Genomic DNA, 23,551 nt, shown 5'->3' with positions numbered 1-23,551 from the left:
AACATCTATTTCATTCTCTATTTTTAGATGTCCTCTATATCAATAGAGAATATCATCATCTAAAACTCAATTGTCCCTACTTTGGTCACTATAAAACATAAAAGAAATACATGGTATTACATGTATCAATAAAATATAATAGACTAGAATATATATGATCTGTTGGAGCACATAAATATATAGATGATGAAACTGTTTTAGATGACTATCTAAACTAAGATATAGATGACCAAATTTAGATAATCCTTCGAGAATGATACACTTTGCCTTTAATCAATCCGGTTGTCCTTCGCAACAGTCCTACTGCCAAGGTTTGATTGTACAGTAGTACATGCGTCACGGGCGTGCTTGATTCTTGTTGGAAGTTGGCACGGGTAGTTTTTTGGTGAAGCTTGTGAAGCGAAAAAAGCGGTTTGGTGTCTGATGTCGGGACATGCTGTTGCTGGCTTGCACTGAGGCGAGGTGTGCCGTCCTTTTCTGCTCCCAACTGAAGCTGCCGTGCTTGATCTTGTGACTCGTCCAATCTGGTCGTTGTTGTCTCGCTGTTACAAGAGCGCCAATCGGTGTCCCTTGCCGACGGATGCCGAGGCCAGCCAATTCCTTTTATCCTCACTTGGTCCCAAACTAAGGTCTAAGGCTTTGTTTTTTTTCTTTGAAAAATGAAAGTTTATCTCATTTTCTGATAGCTATTTATTATAAACCATGAAATTAACTACTAAAAAGTTAAAAAAATTACTTTAGAAAGGTGATATGATTAACTTCTATATAGAATCTTTTTATAAAAAAATACACCATCTAACATTTCGAAAGTGTACGCATAAAGTTGAGCAAAATATTGAGAATAATCTATAAAGATGAATGCAACCTAAGGCCTTCTTTGTTTTTTTTCTTAATTCTCCTTGAATTTTTTTGCATGCATTCCCGAATGGCTAAACCACGTGTTTTTTTAAAAAAATATCTTTTATGCTATTAAATATCTATCATAAAAATAAAAATAAGACAATGTTTTATCTTGAAACAACAAAAGAGTACTAACTAAAATGGGGGAAATTATCCACAAGATTTCCACGGATTAGTTGTGTCCATTTCTTTTTTTTTTCAAAATACAATACAAACACATGTGTTCATAACGCATTAACGCGTGTATACTCATCCTCCACGAATCCCACGCGTACCCCCTACGTCTCAATATATTTGAAGACTAAGTCATGTAAATATTAAAATTGATAAAGTTATCACTAGCATATCGCTACTAAGTGGTATACTGTCTATCACCAAAATAATTTGAAACTTCCAAAATTGAAAATTGAATTAATTCTTATGCCAAATTCGTATGAACCAAATCAAAAGATTTGATGCTCATATGTGAACTACAATAAATGATGTAAAGCAAGAGCTCATCTTCAAATGCACGGCGTATCACTATACCATCTACCAAGATCACAAAGCTATTCCGCTCTAAGTTCGAACACCGAACTAAACATATACTAGTACAAACACGGGACAGACATGTCAGACACATAAATGTCACACACGCACGTTGTTTTACGACGAAAGAAGAAAAAAAATAAGATATTACTGATTTTCTATGATAACTATTTAATAGTGAATAATAAAATTAATTATTATACAGTTAAATTATTTAGTTTAAAATATAAGATGATAAATTTTTATATAGTTTTTTTTTAAAAAACATGGTGTAAAATCCGAAAAAAATATGGAAACAACCGAGAAGAAGAACAATCCATTCACCCCAACAAACGGGCTCCTACTCAATCAATCCCACCATCCGAATCGATGGTTGCCACGACCCAATGGCAGAAGAGAAACACAAAATAATCAAACAGAGCAAAAAAGAAAAGAAGAAAAAAGAAAAGAAAAGAAAAAAGGGGGCAAAATAGGAAGGATCAGGACGCCGGAGTTTACCCATCGCCCCCCCACCGCCATTCCGCCACCACCACCACCACCTCGTCTCCGATTCAGATCTCGTCGTCGGATCCCGCTCCCTTCCCCGTCTCCGCCGATCCCGTCGTCGTCGTCGTCGGCATCTCCCGGCAGCTCAGGCAGGCGGTACTCCCCCTCGGGCGTCGGTCGCCGATGGATGCCATCCGGAAGCAGGCCTCCAAGCTCCGGGAGCAGGTCGCCCGGCAGCAGCAGGTGAGGGTCCCCCGCCCCCTTTCCTCCGGAGGTGCTCTACCCCCGATCCAGCTCTACACGAAGAGGATCCCCTCGCCGAGATCTCGTGCTCCCCCTCCCCCCCGTCCTTTGATGGCTGACGCCTCGGGAGTTCGTGCCCCGTGCCGCAGGCCGTGATGAAGCAGTTCGGGGGCGGGTACGGCGCGGACGGCGCGTTCGCCGACGAGGCCGAGGCGCAGCAGCACTCCAAGCTCGAGAAGCTCTACATCTCCACGCGCGCCGCCAAGGTAACAAGCTAGGTTCGCTTGGAAGTTTGCTGCGTTTTCACCTCCCATTCCATTGCTTACAAATGTGCTTCATGCTGTACTGCCATTGCAGCACTTCCAAAGGGATATAGTTCGCGGGGTGGAGGGATACATTGTCACAGGGTCCAAGCAGGTCGAGATCGGTAAGGAAAAGAGCTGGATTCTTGTTTCTCTGATTGTTTGTGATTCGTGAAGACTTCACCCTGTTCATAACTTTTGAATGCGGGGTTGGTATAATGTACTTTATGGTCTGCAGGTAATAAGTTGTGCGAGGACGGCAAGAAGTATGGATCGGAGAACACCTGTACCAGTGGAAGCACGCTGTCGAAGGCGGCATTGTGTTTTGCCAAAGCACGGTCGCTGATGGAGAAGGAGCGAGGGAACCTGCTGAAGGCAATGGGCACTCAGGTACTGTTTGATGGTTTCATCTTCATAATGTTCATATGGTATACATCAATGTAAGATCAGTGACTTATGTGTTAATTGTTATGCTTGAAATTCTTCTGCATTTTAATTAAGTAAAGCTGGTCTGATGTGTTATCTGTTATGCTTGGAATATTTCTGCGGTTAATTAGTAGAGCTGGGGAATGGTTCAAGGATTTGATGTGAGCATTGTTGCCTTCATTGGTATGCCAGTTAGCATATGTCAGAATACAATCGTGCTGCTTATGTTTTTCCCCGTCTATGACTCTACGTAATGTGCACGTAGGACAGCAATATATGTTTTGGTAATTTGTAGTAATACATGCTCATTAATGTAACTGAGGTGCTATTGAGTTATTTAAGTGGAATGAACCGCCAGGATCAGAGCCTTGTGAAACATGCACCATAAATAGAAGATAGAAAATGGGAAACACGTTGCATGTGCTACGTACGGTTCATGGGTGGATGAAATGACTTATAGTTATAGTATTAGTGTCTAAGATTACAACTGTTGCTGGTTGTTAGAAGAGGACAATTTACCTTTTGGTTTATGACTTCTGTTCGTGATGTTGTGTCTTTACAGTTTTTATATTTTTATAAACCTAGCAACTGTCAAAAATGTGTCATCTCTAAAATATCCATTACCTTGCACATGCTAGTAATTACCTTATTCTGCCATGAATGGCATAATACCCTTGCAAATTTCAATCTTGGGCATTTGTGCTATGCGATCTGCATAAGGCTATTTTAAACCTATGGTTAATATTATTAGGTGGCAGAACCGCTGAGGGCTATGGTGATGGGAGCTCCTTTGGAAGATGCTCGCCATCTTGCTCAAAGATACGACAGGATGCGTCAAGAAGCTGAAGCACAGGTTATTTCACCATGAAACATACTATCTTTAAACTTTTTATCTGTTGTCTGCCTACTGTGTGGTGGCAACATTTGAGTTTCACATGGATGCCATGTCACAACTTTTATCACTGATCATATAGAAACTTAGCTAGGTACCATGAGTTCTGCAGGCTATTGAAGTCTCAAAGCGCCAAATGAAATTACGAGAGACATCTGGGAATGGTGATATGATTTCAAGATTGGAGGCTGCTGAGTCAAAGTTGCAAGAGTTAAAGTCAAACATGGGAGTTCTAGGCAAGGAAGCCGTCGCAGCAATGACTGCCGTTGAAGCCCAACAACAAAGGCTGACCTTGCAACGACTAATTGCAATGGTATATTCTATGCTTGTTTAGTTCCGTAAATTGATCATTTCCTTGTTTGCCTTGACAATTAGTATTGCTTGACATGACATTTACTGATTTACTAAAGGTCGAATCCGAGAGAAGTTATCACCAGAGGGTCCTGCAGATTCTTGATCAGCTTGAAAGAGAGGTACCGATGATTTTGTATTGCATCCTTATCAAGCTTATACAGAAAAAGGAACTTGTTAACTATTGAAAAAGAACAGCTTCGATTTGGTCATCCTGATTCAGTTTCTTATTTGTTTCCTTCTACAGATGGTGTCTGAGCGCCAAAGAATTGAAGGAGCACCTCCTCCAGCTGTTGAGGGTTCTATGCCACCGCCACCTGCATATGAAGAAGTTAACGGTATTTTCATGAGGAATCCAACAGTTGCAGAATTGGTGGAGACTGTGGAGTTCTTCCTGGCTGAGGTAACCAATCATGGTCTCCATCTTTTCACTTATGCTTCTATTTCTAAGCCAAAGTTTGAATTTTCAACCTTAAATATGGAGTTTCATTGGGTTTTTTTTATAGTTTATTTTTCAGCTTTTGCTTTTAGATCGCTAAGAACACGTATATAAAAGGTTTATTCACAAATTATGTTTCGTTTACAAATATGCCGTTTCACTTTTTAAAAAGTCAACTGATGACTTCACCATAATGCACAAGTTTTTACTAGCTTATTACTACAGTGCAACTAAGTTTTATCTGTTAAGATTTTATTTGCTGATTGCTATGCATGGTCATCTTCTTGACAGGCCATTCAGTCGTATCGAGCTGAAAGTGAAACTGAGCTCAACCTGGCAGCTGGTGACTACATAGTGGTCCGGAAGGTACTGTTTTTCTTGCATAGGACATACTTCTGACCTTCAAACATATTGTTTGCTGGATTTTTATGGACAAAATTGGCCACGCTAAACTTCCTGTTTATAACTTGTTCAACCAGGTGTCAAACAATGGATGGGCAGAAGGTGAATGCAGAGGGAAAGCTGGGTGGTTCCCTTACGACTACATCGAGAAAAGGGACCGTGTACTGGCAAGTAAAGTCGCCCAGGTCTTCTAGGCGTTCACTGAACCATACATACATAATCCTGGTGTTGTACACTGTATTATGATCGTTCATGATCTTCAAAAACCATGATCTGAGAAGAATTCACAAATATTCTTTTGTTCTATTATTATCATTATCACCACCCGTTTTTTTGGGTCAAAACCAGCCCTTTGTATGACATCTTCTTGCATGGCTAATTGGCTAGCTATCTGCAGTGTTGAAATTATACAGCGAGAGAACACTGTTGTTCATATACATTCTCCCTCAAAATATACACACCTGATGTTTTGAAGTTGTAGAGACTTTGCCTTGAAGAATCACCAGAACTGAAGCATTCTTTCAGCTCATCTCTGTTGACAAATCAATACAGAATGTTTCTTGAAAATTGGCAATATGCCAATCTGCTCTAGCCGTCTTGTGTTCCTTTTCTACTAGCATTTCTAAATTGTACTCAATCCATCTTAAAATAGCTTCCAAATACTAGTTAAACATTTTAAAATTTGACTATTAATAGCAAAAAATTCAAAAAATCCATAATGTAAGATAATGTTACTACATTAGACTATCACAGAACACAACTCTTTTTATTTAAACGTAATATGTTTTTTATAAATATTATTAGGTAATTGCAATTTGCCATTAGTTTGAATCATTATTGCAAAAATATCACTAGAAAAATTACAAAAATATAACTAAAACGGTTATTCTATTGGCATTATTGTAATATAGAAAAACCGATGATAAATTTACAAAATCTTTAAATATTATTAGTCAGAGTAACATCTCGAAAACCAAAACCATGTTAAGAGAAAGGTTGTAGCCACTTATAAAATTTAAAATTGTCTTAAAATACCATTTTTTCGTCATTTCTAAACATTGGCTTTATCAAGTCAATTTTTTTTAGGTTGACCAAGTAATAATATTAATAAATAATAATAATAATATTTTTAACATAAAATAGATATATTGTAAAAATTTTAAAACTGATTTAGTGTTGTAGATGTTAACATATTTTATATAAAAATTGATCAACTTAAAAGATGTTTAACTTGGGACATATTTAAAGGAACTTATAATATAAAATTTAAAATAGAGAATAAATATAAAATAGAGATATCACTTTCCTATTTTAACTAATTACAAGCACTCCTCCATTCAATCTTACTTACTTGATTCTCAAATAAAGTTATTTCTATCCTTTGTTTGAAAATAAAACTATTTCTATAACCACCTTCTCATCTCAACGACCATAATCATTCACAATTTATTTTTCACGTACATTTTTTTCTTATTCATTGACAAACTTTATTCAATTATTTTCACCAATTTTCTTAATATGTGTACCCAGCTTTACAAATGGTTATTTTTTGGGACAAGACGTATGTATCTAGAGACGGTCCATATTATGGTTAGGGGTGGATAGCGAGCCAGCTCGGCTCGGCTCGGTCAAGCTCGTTAGGGCTCGTTATCGTAACGAGCTAGAAACCCAGCTCAGCTTGGCCCGTTTGAAAGCTCGAGCTAGCTCGTTAGGCTCGCGAGCCAACCAATCTAGCTGGCAGAAGAGAGGAGACCTGGCGATGGTAGTGGAGGGCGGTGGCTCGCTGGCGCGGCATGGGCGGAGACCTAGGCTATGCTGATGCGGCGGCGGGGTGGGGAGGAAGATGCAGACAGAGAGGGAAGGAGTTGGGGTCGATGTGGAGGTCCTTGGAGGCGACGCCATGGAGAAGGCCGTGTGACAGGACAACCTAAACGTCGTCGTGTCGTCTTTCCCTCCCGTCGCCGCGATGAGCGACTAGAGCTTGTGCCCGAACGTCGCCGTGTCGTCTTCCCCTCCTGCCGCAGATTACCCGGCTTCGTCGGAGCTAAGGCCTCGTCCAGGCCGTAGGAGACCCTGGCGGTGGCGGCCTGGCGGTGGCGTGGAAGAGAAGTGAGAGAGTCAGAGAGATCAAGTGAGAGAGGATCGATCACTAGATTGCTAGGGTTTTTCTCTCCTCAACCGAGTTGGGCTTGGGCCGTACGAGTTGTGTAATTGTATTGCCTGTTGGGCTTAGACCTTCATTCTAAAAGTGTCAGCTCGTTAAGGCTCGCGAGCTAGCTCGTTATCTCTAACGAGCTTTAAAGCCAGCACGGCTCGTTATGAAATTTAAACGAGTCGAGTCGAGCCGAGCCAAGTTTGTCATGAATCGAGCTAGCTAATGAGCCACAGGCTTTCTGTTCACCCCTAATTATGGTGACACTGACAGGTGGGACCAAAGTCTGGACCATATCAGACGCCGTCAGGTGGGGCCGACGTCTCTCACTCATACAAGTTCTTATCCTTTGTGGACGTTGCGGTTTGCCGCTGTCCCCTGCTTATCCCCCTCCTCTCTCCTCGGCTTCGCCGTCTCCTCGGCATTCCGTCGAACACCATGGCGGCCGCGGCGGCGGCGGCGGCAACCCTCCTCCGCCTCCCTCTCGCCCGCCTCTCCTCCCACCTCCACTCCCTCCCTACCCATCCCACCCCACCCCCTCGGCTCCGCATCTACACCTCCGGCCGCCTCCTCTCCTCCCTCCTGGCTCCCAGCCTCGGCCCCACCGTCGTGGCCGTGGCCGAGGCGGTGGCTGCGTCGGATGGAGAGGGGGTTGAAGAACAGGAGGAGGAGGTGCAGCAGGAGGGGACGGCGGAGGTGGAGGCGCGCCCCTCCTTCGTGCTCCCGCGGCTGCCGCGGCCGAAGCTGAGCGTGAAGGAGCGGAAGGAGCTGGCGTCGTACGCGCACGGACTCGGCAAGAGGCTCAAGTCGCAGCAGGTCGGCAAGGGCGGCGTCACGCCCTCCGTCGTCTCCGCCTTCAACGACAACCTCGAGTCCAACGAGCTCCTCAAGGTGACCCCCGTTTTCCTCCTCCTCCTCCCATCTCATCATCCAATTCATGATACAATGCATGTTTCACTGTATGATATACCAATGGGAATGGGATGGTTTATGCTGCCGAGAGTACTGATAAAATGATCTGATGTTGCTTTTCCAGATATTGTGACATGGTGTTTAAGTGGGAATTAGGATCACTCATCATCACTGTAGGATTTATTCAATAGTTTAAGTTAACTAATGTTTTTATGGTATGAATCTAAATCTAGGATAGATATGCTGCTGTTAAACTGCTTTTGATTTAGGTAGACACGGAAAGTTCAATGTAACCATGACTGGATTGATCTTGAGTTTTCCTTACTATTGGCCGGTTCCCTTTCAAGAAGCAGCATAGTTTGTGTGATAGTGCATAGCAAGCAATCTAACCACTGTGAATGTATATAATGCATAGATCAAAATGTTCGAGTTTTCATAAATAGAAATTGATTTATATTAAAATAAAGTTCATATCTTTATTCTGACCTAGTCCATGGTGTGACAGACGATTGTTGGAATTGAGTAGCTAACTAGCTAAGTGCCTGTGTCGTTGCACACGAATTTTTTCTTGTTCCATTTCTTGTTGGACTTGAGTAGCTAAGTGAACCCTTTTTTTGGGCTTTCTTTTCTGGGCTGTCAACTTGTTCTCCAACGTTTGGCATGTTATGACAGCTAAAAATTCATGGGAACTGCCCTGGAGAGCTACCTGACGTGATACTACAACTTGAGGAGTCAACTGGATCCATTGCTGTTGACCAAATCGGTCGATCTGTTATTCTATATCGTCCTAGCACCAGCAAGATGAAAAAGAGAGAAGAAAGTGTCAGGAATAGTACAAGATTTGTAAGATCAAAAGAATCATCAGAAGAATATCCTAGAAGCAGCACAAGTAAGGGATTTGTAAAATCTGGAGGAACCTTTAGGCCACAACAGAAGAGAAGACCATTAGCAACCAAGGGATCGTCGTATGGGCAAGGATAGATGCCTCGTTAAATCATATCTTTTTTTCTTCTGTTGCCTCGAGTTACAGAAGGAAGCATGTAAACTTTAGACCATCTAATTTGATTATAGATATCATATTAGTGCTTACTTTGTTTTATCAGACCATGGTCCGACCATATACTGTACTTTTAGAGTAATGCTCATTTTAAGGTCCACTTGGAACCTGAATACCTGAGATAACCTGACTGATGCACAACTGATCTGCCCTATTCCAGTAGGTTTGGTAAAACATATCCAACCTGACTGATGTAAACACATCCAACCTAGTTCATACAGGTGGTCCTTCAAACCCCAACAAGGAACATGCATTCCTCTCGGGCTCTCACTCTTTTGGCAATTTAGGGAACATGTTGTTGGGCTGCAAATGTCAGGCCGTGGCCTTCTACTGTTATCATTTTGTTTGAAGCTTGGATTGCAGTGGTGCAGTGCATATCATCTAGACTCTTCGCGTGAGTCCTGACCATTTGACTACGAGCTTTACCAAGCCAGTCACCAACCATGTTAGCAGTCTCGAGATTATGCATCACTTGGTGAGATTAGCAGCAACCCATGTTAGCAGTCTCAATTTCACACTGCAACTTTAAGTATTCAGCATATCTCTACTGCTGTTTACTCCTCCGTACCAAAACAAACTAATCTTTCACTTTTTATCTATAATGTTTGTCTCTTCGTCTTATTTAAAAAAATTTACGATTAACATTTTTATTTTATTAGATGATAAATCATGAATAATACTTTACGTGTGACTAATTTTTTTAATTTCTCAAAAAAAAAAATTCAAATAAGACGGATGATCAAACGCTGAACACGAAAATCGAAAGATTGGTTTGTTTTGGGATAGAGGAAGTACTACTTAAAAGTGGAGTCAACCATCCTTCTTCCTTCTTCCCAACTCACGTCAGGCAAAAACCACTGCTTTAGAAAACCAGAAAAATGGTTTCTTTAAAAAACCGTTTCTTTTTCTAATTGAGCATGTGTAGTCCATCATTTGTTTCTATAGATTATTTCTTTTTGCTTTAGACATGTGGAGTTCATCACCAGTTGTATGGATTTGTTGCAATATACGGTTATATTACTAGTGTACGAAACAGCTCAATTTCTTAAAACTCATTGATGATTGTGGACTTAACTGCTTAGAGGCACTACAATTTTTTTCTGCGTTATAATTGACTCAGCCTACCACATAAGAATATTTAAGAGCTTTTGTTGTCTTGTAGATCAACAAAATGATGTGCCTTTCGGGCTTCATCATCTTGATCTCAGCGACAGCTACGGTTTGTCCTGTTCATAGTGGTTGGTGAGTTTGCAATCTTTGACTTCTCTTTTGATTAGAGCCAAAAGGTCACCGATGCATGATAGAGTTTCAACATTTCGTCTTTTAAATTCAATGGTTTGGATTGTTGTAGTTCACATTGGCTGCTGATATTTTTTTGTCGAATTTGTAGTGTTTGGAGAAAAATGCACCGACGTTTATGAATGGTTTAAATGCAGCTAGATCACGCAAAGAGCAGGTGACGAGCTGATGATAAGTACTGCTATTCAATCCATATACCTATCATGAACATCGTGATCAAGTTATTATCACATCTTATTTTCTAAGATAGAGTCAAACATAAGTACTGAATGATCACCATTAGGATTTAGGACATCATATACAACTAGGTCCCAAACTAAAGGCCTAAAGCCTTATTAAGCACACTTTCGGATTGCTCCAACAGCAGATCAAATTAATTGTCTTCTCCATTAAGCTTCCAATAATGCTTATCTAAAATATTTCTAAGTCGAATCAAGCATGTCCTACGTATCCAAAAATGAGAATGTCTAATCTCTTCTCATGCTTGTGCATCGTCGACAGTGGCGGTACCAGGCGTTAGGTAGCTTGGACTGGAGCCCCACGCCTGGCAAAATAATGCATTAGGAAATTACTATTTTTTAGTTAAAATTTATCCAAAGATTTTATATTTTATTATTAATCTATAGGCTTAACAAATTTTTGGTTCGGTCCTGATCGCCGAGGTTTTCGTACAATTTTTTGGTCAATATATGCAAATGGGCCTGCATCGAAGCACATCCAGGATGTTTCTGGGCCGGCCACTCGAGAGGACATCACTCCGCGGCCACCGCGCAGCCATCGATCGCCATGGCCGGCCAGAGCTCCGATCCCACGGCCTCGACGACGACGACCCCGGCCGGTCGCCGCCGGCGGCGCCGCCGCCGCCTCTCTGGACGTACGGCTGGACCCAAGACTCCCACGGTCTTCTAGCCACCTAACGTGATAGTGTGATACTGCAACTCGACTCGAGGATCCATCGCTGTTGGACCAAATTGGCTCATCTGTTATTCATTTTATGATAACTGTTTAATTATATACATGATCAAATTATTATTATAAAGTTTAAATTCAATTTTAAAAAATAATATGATAAATTTTTGTATAAAAACTTTATGACATTTCATTTTTCGATAACTGTTTATTTAAATAAATGATCAAATTATTATTATAAAGTTAAAATTCAATTTAAAAAAATAATATGATAAAAAAAATTTTATAAAAACTTTCTAAAAAAAGTTTAGCACTCGAAAAGTGAACGCGAAATAATGAAATAAAATAAAAAATCAAGAAAAAAAAGCCGGAACAAGAACACTGCCTTTATCCTAGCACCAGCAATATGAACAAGAGATAAGGTGCTAGGAATAGTGCTCCCACAAGATTTACAAATTCAAAAGAACCATCGAACCAAAGCAACACAGGCAAGATATTTATATAAATATAGGCGCCAGCAAGATGAAAAAGATATAAGAAGGAAATTGTTATACGTACGACTCACTATCCGACTTAGCACGATCTAATTGATCAATGGCTACATCCCACTTACTTAACACCCTTTGTCTAATTAGTGGTTGCAACGTTTCAGTCATACGTAGTATAATTGGATCGTACGTATAGCGGCACTAGGATAAGAAAGTGGAACAGTACAAAATTTGCAATATCAAAAAGAAACATCCTATAAGTAGCGCATACAAGATTTGCAATGTCAAAAAGAACATCCTATAGCTAGCACCAGCAAGATGAAAAGGACAGAAAAAAGTGGTAGGAACAGTACAAGTTTGGCAAAATCAAAACAACGATCACAAGAACATCCCAGAAAAAAGCGCAGGAAGGGGATATTTTATAAAATTTAGGCACCAGCATGATGAATACGAGATAAGAAATGTTTTGATCGGAAGTGATTAATGAAGATGCAGCCTGCAGCCAGTGCTACAGTGCATATATAATATATTGTTGGGTATTGCTGCAGCAGTTGCAATTTTCTAGCGCAGTAAAAAAATGCTAGATATAGCCTAATCTCTCTCGTCCTAAAATATAAACTTGTAGTCTTTAAATTTATCCTAAATATGAATTTACCACTAAACTGCCCATTCCCCTTGGCTTCGATGTCACTCCTATTAATCAGCGCCCACACCTCACCCACCATGATGAGACAAACAAGTCTTTTTTTTTGTTTACCATGCTAGACAAACAAGCCTAGCCATGCCAAGACCTAAAAATTGCTATTTTAGATAGAGGGAGTATGTTATGGTCCTCTTCGAACCATACACATGAAGTTGTTCTTGCTAGTCAGTTAACTAAGTTCCCTCGTTTTTCACGCGTATATTTTTTGAATTGCTAAATGGTGTATTTTTTACAAAAAGTTTCTATAGGAAAGTTGTTTTAAAAAATTATATTAATCTATTTTATATTTTTTTAATAATTAATAATTAATTAATCATATACTAATCTATTACTACGTTTTACGTTTTCCGCATAAGTCGAACGCGGCCTATTAGTTCGATATGACATTTTTCTATATGACATTAGTTGGGTTGAAATGATTTCCTAAAGCAACTTTTCTATATGACATTTTTTTCAAAAGATATGTTTTATTAGTTCGATAAACGCACGTGTGGGTGAAAATTAAGATAATATAGTTTGGAAAGAAGATATAAATAAGACGGCCCGAATCCAACAACCCAACTAATGCACAACTCATCTGCGCTATTACATACTTCTGGCGAGTTTCTCTTTGAAACAAATAGGCACGCGGATTGCCTTTTATATAGAATTAACAGTGCAGAGAAAAAAAAATGTCTAACCGTAGCTTAACTGGTTATTGGTTAAGCTTCTTGTGATAAAACCTATTCACCCAGGTTTAAGTCCCGGACTTCTATAAAAAAAAAAAGTTTATGTCCCGGACTGGACACAAGTGCTCACGAGCGTCTGCGTACATATTTCTTTTGTAATTTGATATATAACATCGTTGATTTTTTTCTTATTTAATCATTTATCTTATTTAAAAATTTACGCATATATATAAAGTTTAAAGTTATAATTAAAATAAGTTTGGTAAAAATCTAACAAAAAATGGTTAAACATGTGACAAGATGTTAATGTTGTTATCTATTAGAATACAAAGGTAATATTTTGTTTAAAAATATTATAGGAAAAGGAGCCCAAAAGATTTAGAAAACGAAGGTTAAAAAGAGGAGAAAAAAAGTTTACTTACCCACATAGGTTAGCTTATAATACTTCAATATTTTATTTGACACCGTTGAATTTTGAGTCCACGTTTAACCATTCGTCTTATTAAAAAATTATTAATTATTTTATTATAATTTGATTTATTATTAAAGAAACTTAAAGAATGACTTACCATCTTGTGTATTTGCAAAATATTTTGAATACGATCAATAGTTAAATATAAATCTAATAGTTAACGACGCCGAATAAAAAAAAAATAAAAGGAGTATTAGCTTAGACTCGTTGCCTCCGGCCGCCTCCCGGCACCAAGCATGGGCTTCTTCCCTGATCTTTGATGGGAGTACATGTGGAGGCATTTTCCTTTGTGTTGGAAAACTTGAAGCATTCAGCATGTAATTTTGTATGTTACTGAACAGATAGCTCAATTTCTTAAAGCTCATCCATGACTGTGGACTTCCCTGCTTAGAGACTCTGAAATTTTCTTTCTGAGCTCAAATTATCTGAACCTACCACAGAAGAAAATTTCATAGCCTTTTCTTGTATGACAAATTAAAACAAACAAAATTCTCTCGGTTTTACACGATGTTCTATGCCCTGTGAGCTTCCTCATCTTGATCTCATCTGTATGTCTCATTCAGAATGGTTGGTGAGAGTTCTGCAATCTCTGACTTCTCTTCTGATTGCAGCCAAAAAAAGGTCACTGATGCACAGCAAAGTTTCAACATCTGGTCTTTCAGTGATCGAATTTCAGTTCCCATTGGTTCTAGCAAAACTTTTGTTCGAGTTTTGTGGTGTTTGGGCGTAATTCGTAACATCATGGCACAGGAGACACGTGTGAGATTAGATGAGATGGTCATCAATGGGATAGTCAAAGATGTACTGACGTTTATAAATAGTTCTAAATGAAGATAGGACGACACAGAGGTCAGGTGATGAACTGATGATAAGTACTGCTATTCAAAGGCCACACATGTATCATGGAAATAGTGGTCATATTTATTACCACCTCTTAATTTCCACAATAAGAGTTTAATAAGAACACTAAACCAGCATTATTCGTATTTGAGGACATCATCTACAGCTGGTCCCAAACTACAGCACACTTTAAAAGCTATTATAGCATTTCGTTTTCCAATAGCAGATCAAATTGTATTCTCCATTAAACTTCCATTGATGCATTACTCATTAATATTACAAGTATATTTTTTTTGAAGAAATGCATTATTCATATTTTTTTTGAAGAAGTATTGCGAGCCTCTTAACACAAACCCAAAATATCATGTAAGAATTAAATGGTGAAGCGAATGAGAGAAGAGAGGAGAGATGAAATGAGTCACCCCATGTAAGAGGTAACATCTATACAATCTCAAAGAGAAAAAGAGAAAGACATAGTACATTGCTAATTAATGGTTAAAATTAGTATACTAGAGAAAATGGAAATGTAATGTATCGTATGTATCACCTCTTAATTAATAAGTTGCTTACATGAACAAAATTAAAGGTAACATCCATCTCTATTATAAAACTTGCTCCAAGTCTTTTAAATTTTTTTTCATGCTGACATCAACCTCTAATCTTTGATCCCACTCAACTTTTCCTAGCAACCCACCATGACATGTCATTTACCTAAGAGTTCCTTTTCTCCAACAAAACCACATCTTTTTCCATTTTATTTAAGAACAAGAAACACCTTTTATTTTTAATAATGAATTCTTTATTAATCTTAGTCAATTACACCAAAAAAGATACAATTGTTGAAGGAACACCCTTAGTCTCTGCATAATTAGATACACGGCCAAAAGTACACTCTCCCAAAGACAAACAATAAGGAATCACAGCTAAATGACTATTTCCTCCATTCCACGTTATAAGACTTTCTGATTTTGTTTAGATTCATATGTGTGCAAATAAATCTAGACACATATACAAAACATATATATTGATGTATGGATATATTTGGACAATCCCAAAAAGTCTTATTACGTCTTATTATATGTAACAACTGAGGTAGTATTAAGGACCACCTCTTCTTCTTTGCCTTTTTCTGCATCCAGAGCATTTTCCAAAGCTGCTGTGTCCTGTGATCCTCCTGTCCATGAAAAATAACACCTGAGCAGACAGATGTGGTCCTCGAGTGACACGTCTCAGAACCAAGGTGTTCCTCTCTACCTACAAAGCAGAAAATCTCTGGGAGCAGAGCGAACACACAAATGAAATGATGGTGATGAACTGACCGCTGGTGTTGGTTGGGGTCGTCTTCAGGTTTGGTCTCCCGTTTTCTTGCTCGGCTCCGGCCACCGTGCTGGTGAGATCCCTTTTACTCCACCCTGCTGCTTCCAGACAACAGATGAGCTATCAGATGGTGGCCTGCCTCCTTCCATTCAGATCCAATGTCACCATGGTGAATGAAAAAGAAAAGGGGAACAGATGAGGGGGTGAATTGAATAGAGCTGCATGAACATACCTTTTAGATGAAATGAGTTTGAATTGTCATGAATTTTATATTAAGGTGGTTTTCTTTGGGAACACATGAATTCTTTCCAACTTCTGTAAAAGGATAATATACTAAAAATCTATCTATTTATATCTACGCTAATTGGGTGGTTGCACGGGTAAAACGTTAACCAGAAAGATCTGACCGTCAATTAGGTAGATCATATTATCGTGACAGTAAATCATTGTGAGAGTTTATGTTAGAAAAAGTAGATAATTAGAAATACCATGGGCTCTTCACTTTTATTATTTTTCCTCCAAAATTGCATAGTTATGAAATTCATAATCAATTAATATGAAGTTGTATCCATCTTGGATTCTCAATTTAGTATTTCATTCATTAAATTCCATGATTCAAAACTAGATACAACAAACATGAACTCTTCTTTTAGTTTAAGAATATATAATGACAAATATGTTTAGCACATAACAAATTGTTTTAGTATTAATAATATCAGTAATAGTATCACATGCAAATGTGTAATGCATCTCCTTGATGTACAATTTTAATATTTGAAGCTTATTACTTACTCCCTCTCGTCCCACAAAAAACCAACTTTTCGGTTTTTGTGTCAAGCGTTTGACCGTCTGTCTTATTTGAAAATTTTTTAAGAAATTTTAAAAAAATTAGTCACACATAAAGTACAATTCATGTTTTATCATCTAATAAAAATAAAGTTAATAATCATAATTTTTTAATAAGACGAAAAGTCAAACATTGTATCTAAAAACTAAAAAGTTGATTTGTTTTGGGACGGAGGGAGCATGTGTAATAGCACATAAGTTGACGAGTAGTTCATGTAAAATTTTAATATATGAAGCTTATTATGAGGGTGCTGAGGGTGGGTGGTCATTGCCAAATGATATATTTATAAATTAAAAATATTTATGAATAAAACTTTTATATATATTCTTAAGAGTCTAAAGTCTAAGGCTGAAAAATAAACAATGATGAGAAACCTAAAAATATAATTCAAATTTTGGCTTATATGCATTGTATGGCTTTTTTATATAGCACGTATAAATTCTCTAAATTTCTTTGTTTCAAAGGAGGCCTTAGCTTTCAAACTTGTACATGTGTCATGTTTGGTGTGCATGTGCCATCAGCAAACCGACCAAACAGATGTTGGTCTTCTAGCATGCATTCAAACGGTACATGTACGCAACTTGGCAGTACTGATTTTATAGAGAAAGGTACACATGGCAAATGCACGGATTAAATAATGGATTAGGTTAGCGATCACATAATTCCTTGAAAAGTAGCAACCGTTGAGATCTCGGAAAAATGTACACAAAAAGAATCAGACGATGGAGGATTGAATGCTGCTGATTTAGATGTGATGTTTTAGATGCTACGGTTAAATCGTTGTACACGAAGGCTTGAAGATTTATTAGTAGGGGAAAATGGTATCATTGGATTGTTGTGAAAAATATTTCATATAGTTGTATGATGAAAAGATTCTATAAACGTGACATTTTGTGATGTAAACCTGTGTACTTAAAGATATTTTAATACTTCTATATGTTTTTTTAAGGACAACAATAAAATTTCTCAAAAAATAAATAGCGGAGACGATCATGAATGAACATTCCTAAATACACGTATAATGCTCCCTCTATTAGGCTATTTCCAATGCCAAGTTTTATTTTAATTTTTCCAAGATGCTACATCAGCTTAGGTGCTATCAAACTATCAATGAAACCATCTCTTCCAATGGACAGTTTTATTTTTCTGTTGCTTCTTAGATAAAACTTGCATTTAATTTATCACATGAAGTATGATTGGATTGGGTGAGGAAGAAGTTAATATAAAACTGGTTCTTTAAAGCGATGGTTTTTGCGTGTTATGAGATAGGGAATAGAACGAACAACTTCGCTTTAAGTAGTAGGGATATACACGACTAATATTTTTCAACATAGCGAGTATTATTATGAGCCTTCCTCTGTTTCTCAGGTGTTAAAAGTTCTCATCGTTCCCTTTTGAGATGAAAAATTCTGAACATTTAACAACAACGAAATATCAAGTTTACAGGGCAAACTATTTCATCTGCTTCTGATTCCTGAGATCTGACGCAAGCAGTTCTGATTTCCCCTCCATCTTGCATTTTGCTCTAATGTTCACAGCCACACGTCATGCTTAATACAGAGTGACCTAATCACAGGCTATCATCAACTAAGCCCAAACCAAGTTTCCACATTTTATCCCTGATAGTGACATGCATATAATGATTAAGAACTATAGGCCATGATTAATTTACTGTATGTCCCAATTAAATCAGCCGACAAAAGGAGCACTACTTTTCTACTTCATTCTAGGGACCCATCCTTTTGGCCAAGAAAAAACTGTCATTGTGCACCAATAATAATATTAAAAAATGCAGAAAAGATAATTACTCAAATAAAAGAATGCATACATGGCTATGTGATGATATCAATGAACCACCTGTATGTACACATGTACTTGAATCTTTTTTTTTCAAAAAAAAAAACTCATGCTAAGTTTGCCATAAAGGGTACATGTGAGTATGTGACTTTGTGTTTGACTTTTCTCACAGGAAAATTCAAGTCATTTTATTTTGAAAATGTGAGGGACCGGTTAGGTGGTAATGACTATGCTGTCACTGTCACCTTCACTTAATCCTCCACAAGTCCACAGTACTAATTATTCCCCCCCTCTCTCTCTCTCTCCAAAAAAAAAAGCGAGTAGGAGTACTAATTATTCCTGGTGTAATGATGTCACCATTAACCACTAGACATTTTTCCCCTTTTTTTTTCACCAATTACTCTTTCCTTTGGAGCTTACCAAACGCAGTCATCACTAACTATTTGTTTAGAATAATACTGCCTCCGTTCGTAGGATGTTTGACTTTTTTATTATAACGTTTGACTATTTGTCTTATTTAAAAATTTAGTACAAATATAAAAAATGACAAGTCATGCTTAAAGTTCTTTTAGTAATAAAGTAAGTCACAAGCAAAATAAATGATATTTTCATAATTTTTGAATAAGACAAATGGTCAAATATTACGAGAAAAATATCAAACATTTTATATTATATATAAAACGGAGGAGTAGTACTGTTTGACAACAGACGATTTATGATAATCACTGAACCGGTGAGTATGATTGGCTTTGGTTTTGGACCCGACTACGAAGACGTGAGAATGATAAGGAATGCATTCATATTTAATGTAAGAGTTTGGAGATAACGTTTATATAAATTTTCACCCGCTTTCGATGGAAAATTACTGCTTCCTTGACGTCGTTGATTTTTTTTTATAAATATTTAATTATTCGTCTTATTTAAATTTTTTTTATCAAATATATAAAACCATATATACATAAAAGTATATTCAACAATAAATAAAATGATATAAAAATAATTAATAATTATGTAAATTTTTTAAATAAGACGAATAGTCAAATGTGTATAAAAAAAGTCAACGACGTCAAAGAGGGAGTATTAGATTTCTACTTGAATAAGTTGTTATCCTCCTTTGAAGTTGGCGTGTCTTGAATTTGTCATCTCGTCATCGTTTGCTTTTCATATTTATACTCGATGAACTATTGAGCTAATAACTTTGTAGTGGCCTTTTACGGTGTTTGTATTTTAACAAAGATAAAGATCCCATGCTTCACATCGAAAGATACCGCAGAAAAGGTATTAAAGATAATTAGGTACTAAGGGTAATTGTATAAAGGGCATTCGGGTCCACTAATTTGATATAATGTCCTTAATTTCTTTAATCCATTAGTGTTGGAAAAATAGCCAGTTATGCAACAAAATTTGTAAAGATGTATTCATATTAAATAAGTATTTGGTTTAATAGATAAATGTTTATGTAAGAAGACATTTAATTCATCATACTAAAGGCGTACATTGTGACCATTAGCTAAGAAGACAGTAAATTGACAAAGTTCATGAGAATTTATCCTATTACTGTCATCTTCAGGCTTTTTAAACGTGGTAGGTATTCACACAAGATACATTGTCATTCGAATTCCTTTATAATTATATTACTGCCATCGGTTCCAATATTTTTTCCATACCTTATCCCTCACAAATCAACAACTCATGTTGCACCATCTCCCTACACCTCTAGGTATCTCGTAAATACTATAAAATCCCTCGACTTATAATAGGTGGTCGTAGCTTCTGTCCGTGGAAATGCCGCTCTATCCCTAATATTAAAAAAATATGAGCATGATTGCATATTGAACCCTCTATTTGGTGTTTTCTAGAGATAGCTTGGTATTCTAAACTCTGGAATGTGATGATGAGAAACCTTGGCTGACATGTGATAGCTCATGGAAATATGGTTTAGTCTGGGTTAGGAGAACCTAATCAAGTAATATTCTTCCCAACAATTCAGATTATAGTTGATTACAACCATGAGTAGGTGACCAAGGATTGCTCTAATTGTAAAAGCATATCCTTATCACTGTACCATTCCACATTAGGAATAAGATATCCTTTAGGCCTGTGCTTATGGCTCCCTAATACTGTTCCACTGTTGACAGAATCACAGTTAACGACAACGTGAGGGTTTGGTCTGCTGACTCTTCGCTAAGGCCTTGTTTAGTTCTCAAATTTTTTTTCTAAAAACATCACATCGAACTTTTGGATATCTAAATGAAGCATTAAATATACATGAACATTAAAATTAATTACACAGTTACGGGGAAAATCATGAGACGAATCTTTTGAGCCTAATTAGGACATGATTAGCTATAAGTGATACAGTAACCAACATATGCTAATAACGGATTAATTAGACTTAAAAGATTCGTCTCGCGGTTTTCCGGCGGAATCTAAAATTTGTTTTTTCCATTCGTGTCCGAAAACCCCTTCTAACATCCAAGCAAACGTTCGATATGACCCCTTTAGCAAAAAAATTTGCTAACTAAACAACCCCTAAACTACCGAAATGCTGGTGAAATATCTTCTGACAGGCCTTGTTCTGAGCCTGACCCTTTTGCTCTGCTGCTAGCGAGATCTTCCTTTCTTTGCTATCAACGACTTGTCTGCTTTTGTCTGAAACTGTGGAAGTATTCTACTACTACGTAGTATTGTCTGAAAGATACAGTCTTACATCTGCACAAGGAAGAATCGCCTGTCTTTTCTGAACGATTCAGTAGGGTAACTTTGACCGGAAGTTACTGATAAGTGGTAGCTAAGCACGCGTCAATGGGTAAGCTTTCATACTTAGTACTAGTTGCTCATTGGAAATGTATTTACTGACAGGTGTTATACGAGACGCTCTACCGTAGAACTAATATAGACTATTTACTTTTTTTTCTATTTCAACGGATTGAATCTATTTATACTATCACAATAACTATGGTAGTAGAATATTTTTTATATTGATAGTAAAACTTTAAATTAATAGTCAAGATTTTTATATCGATGATAATAATGATAGTAAAATACTAACAACAGAGAGTATCATAGTCAAGCTTATTTAGTAAATAATAATGTTCTAGTGAGACACTAGTCAAAGAATAAACACAGTTGTTTTAATTGGAGACTTGGCTAGAAAGAATTGTAAGAATTACTCCTCAAACACGTTAAGTACAAAGAAATGATAGGGAAATATTCATCAAGCAGGACAAAAAAAATAATGAATGAAATTTATAGTAACTCTTTTCAAGCTCGTGGTAAGAAAACAATATATAGAGAAAGTGACATTTTACAGTGATAGACATTGTCTTTGACACCGGAAATAACAGCAAACAAATTAGCTAAAGTCGACTGGATATTCTTCTTTTAGTAAACAAAAAAATCCTGCTTAGCATTTTTCTCAACGATTCCAGAGGAAAATGGTACGTCCAGAATGGAGACTAAAAGTTGCTTCTTCCGTGATTGAACAACGTCAGAATCTCCTAACTAATTGAGCACACTACATGCTTCAAAGTTCAAACTCATGGTTGGTCAGTGATTAGTAAATTTCAGGTTTGGTGCTTCTCAGTTTTGGATATACTTGAAGATGTAAACTGAAACTGCTTTATCTGGCAGATCCACGAACCACGCTGATGACTTTGGAAACTGAAAAGCAGTGTGGGTAGTTTTAACCTTTTTTTTTGTTTTCTGGTGGAGAGGTTACACACTGTATAGTAGTTCAAATCCAAGCTCATAAAAGAACTTCTTCCTTTTGGGATAACTAGTTACAATTGGATATTCCATCAATGACCATTAGTAAATATACTAATGTATTATTGCATCAAAAATTACAATTGTAAAGTTCATTAGTAAACATACTATTTTTTATAATGAAAACCCAGTCAATTACATAAACCAAACTGAGAACACTCTCAGCTTCGGCCTAACTAGGATACACAGCCAAAAAACACACCCAAACAAAGGTGATAAAACAAATTATACATAAACATAAAGGTTCAATGGCCATCAATTTAAAGACTAGATTGCCACCCATGCTCCGGGGTAAAAAAATTATTGCCGCATAGTCCAGTTTTTGAAAAGCCACAGCAATAGAATCCCATGTTGCCAATTTAGGAATGATAGCCTAATAACAGAGTTACTGGGTAACTAGGGAGATAACCTAATAACCTATAAAGAAGAAGTAAACTGGAATCCCTAGCATATTCTCAGGTTGTTTTCAGTAAAAACAAGGCTCTCTTGAGTCTTCTTATTAAAAAAAACCTATAAAGAAGAAGAATGCACATTTTTGTCATAAAAAAATAACACTATTAGTCTATTACTGCACAGCCATGATGGCCAGCAAACACTATGAGCCATAATATACTAATGTACTCTCTTAGAACTAGTTACAATTGTATAGTCCTTTAGAATTACACCAATGTGCTGCTGGCAACACATATTTCTTGTTGAGTTAGTGCTACCTGAACCAGTACCATTGAACCATTTCCTAGTTTGCTCCGCTAATATAATGAACTAGACAAGGTTATCTTCAAGTTAGAGCAGTTATCTAGTGTGTTTATTTGTTGTACACAATCTTGTGCCCACTTACTGCTAATAATATAATGGCAACATAAATTTATTACATGTACATCCATCAAAATCAAATATGTATTTGTTGGACTAAATAAATTTTAATCTGCAGGAGAACCTCTCTATGTGATTGTGACGTGTGTTCTTTTGTGCTGGATAGGTGAAATGATGAATGGTTTGGGATAATAATTATCCGAGGGTTCGAATGAATTGATTAGTTACAATATTCTAAGAATTCCACGTGTATATTTTTTTAAAAAAAATCGTATAGTATAGAAGTTTAAAAAATTGTATACATTGATCCGTTCATCATTAGCATCAAAGGGTTGATCGTTTGAATTTTTTAGGGAAAAAACCAAACGATATATTTATAAATAAAAAATAATTTATGAATAAAATATTTATATATGTGTTCTTAATGATCTAACAGCCAAGACTGAAATATAAACTATGATGAGAAAATCCAAAATCAACTCTAAATTTAAGGTTGAAAGTTTAAATTTTAACTTATAAAGTTATAAGTGAAAAGATGAG

General features: G+C 37.1%; 2 protein-coding genes across 2 annotated transcripts; both read left to right on the top strand.

The window, feature by feature from the left end:
* Positions 1 to 1,792: 1,792 nt before the first annotated feature.
* LOC102700929 (SH3 domain-containing protein 2-like) lies at positions 1,793 to 5,397 on the top strand. Its single transcript, XM_006661889.3, has 10 exons — positions 1,793 to 2,157; positions 2,307 to 2,423; positions 2,515 to 2,584; positions 2,698 to 2,849; positions 3,637 to 3,738; positions 3,890 to 4,090; positions 4,188 to 4,250; positions 4,376 to 4,531; positions 4,859 to 4,933; positions 5,047 to 5,397. The coding sequence occupies exons 1-10, from the start codon at positions 2,098 to 2,100 to the stop codon at positions 5,161 to 5,163; spliced, it is 1,113 nt and encodes a 370-aa protein (XP_006661952.1). The 5' UTR covers positions 1,793 to 2,097; the 3' UTR covers positions 5,164 to 5,397.
* Positions 5,398 to 7,485: 2,088 nt separating this feature from the next.
* LOC102700651 lies at positions 7,486 to 9,334 on the top strand. The gene is made up of 2 exons (XM_006661888.3): positions 7,486 to 8,012; positions 8,706 to 9,334. The coding sequence occupies exons 1-2, from the start codon at positions 7,560 to 7,562 to the stop codon at positions 9,012 to 9,014; spliced, it is 762 nt and encodes a 253-aa protein (XP_006661951.1). The 5' UTR covers positions 7,486 to 7,559; the 3' UTR covers positions 9,015 to 9,334.
* Positions 9,335 to 23,551: the final 14,217 nt, after the last annotated feature.

Source organism: Oryza brachyantha, chromosome 10, assembly GCF_000231095.2.
Source record: "Oryza brachyantha chromosome 10, ObraRS2, whole genome shotgun sequence".
Classification (NCBI taxonomy): domain Eukaryota; kingdom Viridiplantae; phylum Streptophyta; class Magnoliopsida; order Poales; family Poaceae; genus Oryza; species Oryza brachyantha.
The sequence above is the reverse complement of the archived record's forward strand: the minus strand, read 5'-3'. Positions and strand labels throughout refer to the sequence as shown.

Coding starts and splice junctions, on each gene's coding strand:
- LOC102700929 (XM_006661889.3), top strand. CDS start 2,098: ATGGATGCCATCCGGAAGCAGGCCTCCAAGCTCCGGGAGCAGGTCGCC. Junction 2,424..2,514: donor TCTCCACGCGCGCCGCCAAG/GTAACAAGCTAG, acceptor CTGCCATTGCAG/CACTTCCAAAGGGATATAGT. Junction 3,739..3,889: donor GTCAAGAAGCTGAAGCACAG/GTTATTTCACCA, acceptor TGAGTTCTGCAG/GCTATTGAAGTCTCAAAGCG.
- LOC102700651 (XM_006661888.3), top strand. CDS start 7,560: ATGGCGGCCGCGGCGGCGGCGGCGGCAACCCTCCTCCGCCTCCCTCTC. Junction 8,013..8,705: donor AGTCCAACGAGCTCCTCAAG/GTGACCCCCGTT, acceptor ATGTTATGACAG/CTAAAAATTCATGGGAACTG.